At 47.8% G+C, this 7,675-nt stretch overlaps 1 protein-coding gene across 1 annotated transcript; it reads left to right on the top strand.

Moving 5' to 3' along the window:
- The first annotated feature begins 300 nt into the window (after positions 1–300).
- neff1 (neuronal intermediate filament family member 1) lies at positions 301–6,293 on the top strand. Its single transcript, XM_068721092.1, has 4 exons — positions 301–1,280; positions 2,981–3,298; positions 3,655–3,779; positions 4,393–6,293. The coding sequence occupies exons 1-4, from the start codon at positions 531–533 to the stop codon at positions 4,736–4,738; spliced, it is 1,539 nt and encodes a 512-aa protein (XP_068577193.1). The 5' UTR covers positions 301–530; the 3' UTR covers positions 4,739–6,293.
- The last annotated feature ends 1,382 nt before the right edge of the window (positions 6,294–7,675 follow it).

Genomic DNA, 7,675 nt, shown 5'->3' with positions numbered 1-7,675 from the left:
GAAATGAGATTACACGTGATTCTATTACAATGTGATTGTATTTGAATGTCATTAAGTCAGAACATGAAAGGAAAGGGCGAGTTAATAACTTCATGAAAGTGAAGTTCAATAGACTCTCGGGTCAAACCGCCTACAATAGAGCCCCTTGTACGAAACGTGTTCCTCGTAGTTGCTGTGTGTTGATGCATGAGCCACCAGGCAGGAACGAGGAGCTGCATGAGTGAATTCGTGTCTCCCCAGAGGGCGGAGGCTTTCTGCAAAAGCTTGCAGGTTTCCCCTCATCTTCTGTTGTCCCTGCGTCAAATGATGCACCGGCGCCTTCGCTATAAAAGCACCTGTCCGGGCCAGACATCACTCGCATCTCACTTGGTCTCTCGCTCTCACACACTCACCCTCACGCACTCCTGAACTCCACTCACTCACTCACTCTCTCTCTCTCTCTCTCTCTCTCTCTCTCTCTCTCTCTCTCTCTCTCTCTCTCTCTCTCTCTCTCCCGTACAGAACAGTGGGACCGGACTCCAAACGGAAACATGAGTTACTCCAGCGACATTTACAGCAGCAGCTCCTATCGGAAGATCTTCGGAGATGCCCCCCGGTCCGGCCGCGTGGGTATGGGCAGCAGCAGCAGCCCGTCCCGCCCGCACTCTGCGGGATACCGCAGCAGCCACCGCTCCACCTATGGTTCCTCCCCCGGGATGTCCTCCGCCAACTACCGCAGGACAGCGGCTTCTGGCCGCGTCTTCTCCTCCATGCCGGACTCTGCGATGGACCTAACCCAGTCTACCGCGGTCACCAACGAGCTCAAGATCATCCGCACCAACGAGAAGGAGCAGCTGCAGGGCCTCAACGACCGCTTCGTGTCCTTCATTGAGAAAGTGCACAACCTGGAGCAGCAGAACAAAGTCCTGGAGGCGGAGGTCACGATGCTGCGGCAGCGCAACAACGAGCCCTCGCGGCTGCACGAGCTGTACGAGCAGGAGATCCGCGAGCTGCGGGCGCGCGTGGAGGAGCTGACGCACGAGAGGAGCCAGATGCACCTGGACTGCGTGCAGATGAACGACACGCTGGAGCACGTGAGGGAGAAGCTGGAGGAGGAGACCAAGCTGCGCGAGGAGGCGGAGAACACCCTGAAGGGCTACCGGAAGGACGTGGACGACGCCACCCTGTCGCGCCTGGAGTTGGAGAAGAAAGTGGAGTCTCTGCTGGACGAGATCGCCTTCCTCAGGAAAGTTCACGAAGAGGAGCTGCAGGAGCTGCAATCATCTCTGCAGGCCACTCAGGTACACCTCCCACCGTGCTCTGGTGACCCGTGGGTCCAAACACACAGAGACGTGGTACCCAGGACCACCGGTCACATTACCAACCACTAGTTTTCAATGTCACACTGCCAACTCACACTCCTCACTCCTTATGGCCTTCAGCTTTTTAAAATACCACATCCACACATACGCGAAATGTAATATTGCTACATGGATCTATCAAGTGAACCATGTTCCATAATGACCTCAGTACACTTTAACATTCACCATACCATTATTGATTCGAAAGAAGTCACCTAAACACAGGTAATACTACTTAGTAAAGTGCACAGGTCCACTACACCTGTTTATGTGTCATATTGTTTATTAGGAAGTTTCCCACAGTTTTACAGGAATTCAATAACCTGTTTGTTTTCTGTATGCGCGACAAACTGCGTCCTCCTCAAACTAAACATTGCGCACCTGATAATTGATGGCACTGCAGTTCCGTTTCAGCCCCACGCGCGGTCCTTCCCTCCTCCTCCTCCTCCTCCTCCTCCTCCTCGTACGGGTCTCTCGAGCGTCCCTGCAGCGTCCCGCGCGCTCTGCCACGCCCCCGTTCAAACTTTAAGATGTTCTGACTTGTAAAGAGTGGGTTTTTTTTCGCGAGTAGGTACCGGTCGTCGATGCCGGTTTGCGGGCTGCAAAGTATGCCGTAAATCTGAATTCTCTGTGGGAATATGATGCGAGTATCACGCTGCAGTGGTGCCGCTTCAAATGTAAATACTCTAATCATCATAAACTTTACGCTGTTAGTCTAGCTGGCGCTTCGTTTGGGGTTATTTGTGATATATTCATAAAAGAAGGCGAGGGAAGGGGAGCAGAGGGGGCGGGGGGAGGGAGAAAAATGCGGATAAATAGCGCATAATGCTGGGGTGTGGTCGACCCTAAAGGGGCAGCTGACAGGACAAACCCCGAGAACTGCACTGTAAGCAGTTATTTGCGTAGTTTACAAGCCAAACTGTTTTTAACAGCAGCGCCACTGTTTGACACAAAGTTTTGCTACGTGGGGTTTATGATGTGAGGGCAGCAGCTATCACTGAGCAGAAATCAATGTATTGAATGTGCAGTAAGTGACTGTTAAATCATGCAGCGGAGTTATGGTTGCTGGGTAGATTTCTCCAGGGTCTCTCCTCTTCCTTGCGGGGAGCATAATTGCCATGTAAGCTATTGACAGCAGCGCTCACATGGCAGCAGAGGAGTCCGAGTCAGCAGTCGATTCATCAGTCCTGCAGCAGCACATTATACATACATGTCACCAGAGGAGACGCAGTGCATCTGTAGACGCATCAAACACAGCTGTAAGACAACATGTACTTTATCTATAGGCAGTTTATACTTTATTACATAACATTACATCACATTCAGGCATTACGTTATTTAGTACAGTTAGATTTTAAATCTGTGTCTGAGTTTGAGTCGTAAAAAAAGCACATTTCCAAGTTCACTGTTTTCATCAGATACTGGTCCAGATGTTCAAAGAACAGGCACAAATAATATACAAGCATTATGCAAAAACACTAAAGCATTCAAACAGAATGTGAACAATTACACAGTTTTCTAAATGTAGACTCACATACATAGTGAAATAAAAGGCTTGTTGGTTATTCAGGTTTAGTTTGGTGCTGCCTTTATTTACAGATGTTTTTAAACCTACTAATAATGAGCACCTCTTCATCCAGGTGTCAGTGGAGATGGACATGAGCAAACCGGACCTGACTGCCGCCCTGAAGGACATCCGGGTTCAGTATGAGAACCTGTCGGCCAGGAACCAGGCCCAGGCAGAAGACTGGTACCGCTCCAAGTTTGTTAGCGTGACCGAGGCCGCCGCCCGCAACCAGGACGCCGTCAAGCACTCAAAGGAGGAGCTGAGCGAGTACCGCAGGCAGGTGCAGGCCCGCACCCTGGAGATCGAGGCCCTCAGGGGCCACAACGAGGCCCTGGAGAGGCAGGTTGCCGAGATGGAGGATCGACACAACAGTGAAATGGGAGAGATGCAGGTACGGCAATGACCCGCGGTACTGAGTGTTACGATATGATCGTCCTTTAATTAAGCAGCTATAGGGAGACGTGTGTTAAGACCTGCAGGCCGAGATGACAGCATAGAGGTTCATTAACAATGGGGTCATCTTTCACAGACAGATATCAGACTGATGCATTCAAGTCTCCAGGACACGGCGGACCCTGATGAAGGACACAACCTCATGTGTCTATTATAAATCACTTTAAAATTAATGTTCAGTGCGACAAGACAAAAGTGAAAATCCCCACACTGAATGTTCAATCTACCTCTATTCACATGACTTATTCGTGTGTCATGATATGACTGTGTGTGTGTGTGTGTGTGTGTGTGTAGGATACCATTCAGCAGCTGGAGGCTGCTCTGCGCAGCACCAAAGGAGAAATGTCCCGTCACCTGCGTGAATACCAGGACCTGCTGAACGTCAAGATGGCGCTGGACATTGAGATCGCTGCCTACAGGTGAGCTTCAGACACAACCATGATCAGTTTGGGAGAGTGAACAGGTGTTCACTTTTACACGGCGCTGGTTATACCTTCAACATCCACACAAAGAAGAACAATGGTGATCATTGGACTTTGCATGAATTCTTTCTGTTGACAGACTGTTGTTAAGATTTAAGAGACATGTTTTCAGCTGATATGTCCTGAACGAGTTCCTCTTCCGCTCCAGCATTTATTTGAATCATTTTTTAGAATTAAGCTCTCCTGCAGCGTCTGGTGGCCTCTCTCTTTACCCACAATCCCTGTTTTATCTTAACAGTAAACTGTCCCAACAACAATCATTTCCTGTCCACTTTGAAAGTGTTGTTTTAAAATGCTTGCATTAATAATCTGATAGTCCCTCTCGGATCTTCTCCCACTGTAACAAGATGACACACGGTGAAACCTCACAATGATCTAACTGTGGTCATGTTTTGGGACAAAACACCTAAACAGAGCCGGGGTGTAGCCACTGATACTCCAGTGACATTAGATCCTCAGCAGAGAAACACGGAGATCCTTTTAGAACCAAACCCAGAGCAGAGGTGACCTCGTCTCTTGTCCCCGTCTGTCTCTCTTTGTGTCTGAGCAGGAAGCTGCTGGAAGGCGAGGAGTGCCGCCTCAGCTCCGTTGGCGGCGCCATGGTCCAGTCGGGCTACCCGGGCTTCTCCTACATGTCGGCCCGCACCTACTCCCTCGGAGCCTACAGGAAGTCTGAAGCCAAGCCCGAGGAGGAGGAAGAGGAGGAGGAGGAAGAGGTGGAGGAGGAGGAGGAGGAAGAGGAGGGAGAGGAGAACAAAGATGAGGGAGAGGAGGGAGATGAGGGAGATGACCAGGAGGAGGGTGAGGGAGAGGAGGAGGAAGAGGAAGAGGACGAGAAGCAGAAGGAGAAGGAGAAGAAGAAGGAGGGCCCTGCCGGCAAGACCAGCAAGAGCTAAACCGCTAGAGTCAGCATCATCTTCATCATTATCAACAGCACATTCCTCATCCTCACTCCAGTCACTTCTATGGATCTGGTCTCTGTTCACGTCATCTCTGTCAAACACAGCTCTGCACACCGCCGGGGTTTCTTCGTCTCTTTAGTTCAGACGTGATTAAGCTTTGTTAGGCCGGGCTTTAGAAGGACACAGATGTATTACAATGACAGAAGAGTTTGAGTCACAAACACGCTCTGCAGAAGTCGTCATTATTCTACATCACATTAAAGGGAAGCGCAGACAGTTTAGCATGATCATTTTCTTAAGTTTGAACCAGGATGATTTTTTTCCTCACGTGAAGCAACAATAAATGTGCCATTAATGATCAATATTTACAGTGAGAGCAATCAAAACCTTGAAAGTAACAATTCTTGTCAGCACACAGACTAAACGCACAGAGTAACAGCCGGTCCAACTTTTACGGTGCTATTTGATTTCTACATATAAAAGTTGGAGAGTACTGTAAGTCACAGAGCGCAGCTGCTCGTCCCTGACCGTCGTTTAGAGGACGGACTGCTTCTATTGGAGCTGTAAGTCAACCCCCCCCCCCCCCCCCCCCTTTCCATTGCTCTGTAGTCCTGCATCTCATCCCACCATGACAAACGGAAATGCACCACTTACCATTCAAGCCCCTTTCTCATTCTGTTTAATTCGCTGCAGTGTCAGAGCACGGCAACAATGGAGCTCAGCACACCTGTACATGCACGTGTGATGGGAGGGTGGGTGGTGTTTGGTGGGTGGTGTTTCCAGTTGAAAGGAGGAGTGCTGAAGCTTCTCCATGAGGGAGTGCATCTTTGGGAATGAAAATGTAGAGTTTAAATTGCCGCTATATATATATATATATATATTTATTTTTTGGGATTCTTTGATTGATTCATTTGTCAATGAATGTATCGGCCTTCACACCGTCACAGTTCAACGTTGATCTGCAAGTCTGTTCTTCTTTCCCTACAAAGAAACCCTTTGTGTATGTCTCCTCATACGCAGTGGTGCTTTTGTGTTGCTTTAGATGAAGGGTTTGAGGTGAAGGTAGGCGTGGCCGTCGGTGTCAGGCAGCTGATGGTGACACCGACGGCCCTCAGCTCAGACTGTGAGTGGCAGGTGGAGCAGAACGGTACAGAGTCGCATACAAGGGCTACGTTCACCATGACCCCTTCTATCGCTCTGAGCTGTTTCCTTTCCCCAGTGTTCATCAGTTCATCCTCTCCGAATGTTCTCTTTGACAAATGAATCAACCAACGGGCATGAATGCATGGCCTGACTCTTCGAGCTTGAATATCTACTGGATGGGATCGATGTTTTGCTTGTTGTGTGTTCAATTAAAAAACTTGCCTTAATCATGACTGAAAGTTAAAATATAAAGATGTGTTCCCCTCCATCTCACCTGTTCCTTGAGAGGCTGAGGAGTGCTGACACTTTCCAGACCTCCGCTATACAACTGTGACTGTATACGTGCTGCTATCTCATGCAGTGATATTCCTCTCAAAGCCAAATAAAGACATTTATTAACCAAACATTCGCTGCATCTCTGCGTCTTTACTGTCGTGAGATAGAACTGACATCTGTAAAGGAAAGTATAGATGATGATAGTCTTCCGCTGCTATTTTTGTACCTATTTATGCCCTTCTCTTTTCATATTTATATATGTTCATACCTGCAATGGTGTAAAGCAGCTGGAGTCTTTCCCAGCATGCCTTAGCATGAAAGGCAGTTGAGTACAAGACCATCATGGCATCATGATCCTATTTCAGCAAAAAATATGAATTGTAGTCAGCGACAAAAACAAATAATTTGAATGAATTAAGAAATGTGGCAGCTTGACTTTCCTTTTTTCCATTTATCAAGGCAGGTTGTTTGATGCACTTCTGTCCTTCTTCTACAATCCAAATAGTCAAGCTAGCATGAATACTGAAAAAAGTAGACTCTGGTTACGTCTAATCGTCGCCTTGAAGGTTTGTTTCTTGCACAATATACCAGGACCTTGAAACTAAAGCAGCAAAATGAAATTCATCATTACTGTTATAATTTGCACCTGTGCCGTTCCTACTGCGACACGTCAAACGGCCTGCTGATGGATCAATCACAACTAATATATTCAGGTCTCGAGCAGTTAAAGCTGTCCACTTATTTACGTTTCCTCGCTCAGGAGAACAGGAATACAAACTACGGTCTACTTCCAATCCCAACCTGCCGGCCTCCTCAGCCTTCAGGCTGAAGTCCAGCTGATTGATGGGCGGAGCTGCATAATGTCTGCAGGGTGTCGCCATCAGCTCATCTCAGCTTCTGCCTGCCAGCACACAGAGGTGAAAGATGTTGCTGGCTAAGATGGATGGCAGTTGCAAATGCTGGCCCACCAGCACAGCTGCTCACTGTAGTCCTGTGTGTGTGTGTGTGTGTGGAGGGAGAATCAGCACAGCGGCAAATACATTATCAGCACTAACAGACGATCAATACATGTGTCAGAAAAGCAGGAGGAAAGGAGCAAGGACAAATGTTTTTGGGCTGAAGCATTAAATTGAGAGGAACACGCTTGAGTTTCAGGAAAAGAAAATGCAACAACGTAAAGGAAATGCTTCCCTGGACGTGCAACAATCAATACAAATTCAGATCACCATAATGCTGCATTAGACATAAGGATGTGGGTATTGAGTTTAACTGCACATTTGCATCTTTTAGTGCGTTTCTATCCAAAGCCTGAGAGTCTGATGAGAAGAGGAGAGAGGTCTCAATCTCATCTAACGCTCTGCAAGCAAACAAATAAGTGTGTTTCCCTTGGTGTCAAACATTTCCTCTAATGATGCATCATTTAAATTAAAGACTGTGCCGGGCTCAGCTTTGTTATCAGCCTCTAACTATGATGAACAAATACTGCCACAGTTACATTAAACACATTCATCT

The sequence above is a fragment of the Cebidichthys violaceus genome, unplaced genomic scaffold (assembly GCF_023349555.1).
Source record: "Cebidichthys violaceus isolate CVI_PGR_0920_01 unplaced genomic scaffold, fCebVio1.0.p SCAF_26, whole genome shotgun sequence".
Lineage (NCBI taxonomy): Eukaryota > Metazoa > Chordata > Actinopteri > Perciformes > Stichaeidae > Cebidichthys > Cebidichthys violaceus.
This window is presented reverse-complemented; position numbering and strand designations above follow the sequence as displayed.

Coding starts and splice junctions, on each gene's coding strand:
- neff1 (XM_068721092.1), top strand. CDS start 531: ATGAGTTACTCCAGCGACATTTACAGCAGCAGCTCCTATCGGAAGATC. Junction 1,281..2,980: donor CATCTCTGCAGGCCACTCAG/GTACACCTCCCA, acceptor CTCTTCATCCAG/GTGTCAGTGGAGATGGACAT. Junction 3,780..4,392: donor ATTGAGATCGCTGCCTACAG/GTGAGCTTCAGA, acceptor GTGTCTGAGCAG/GAAGCTGCTGGAAGGCGAGG.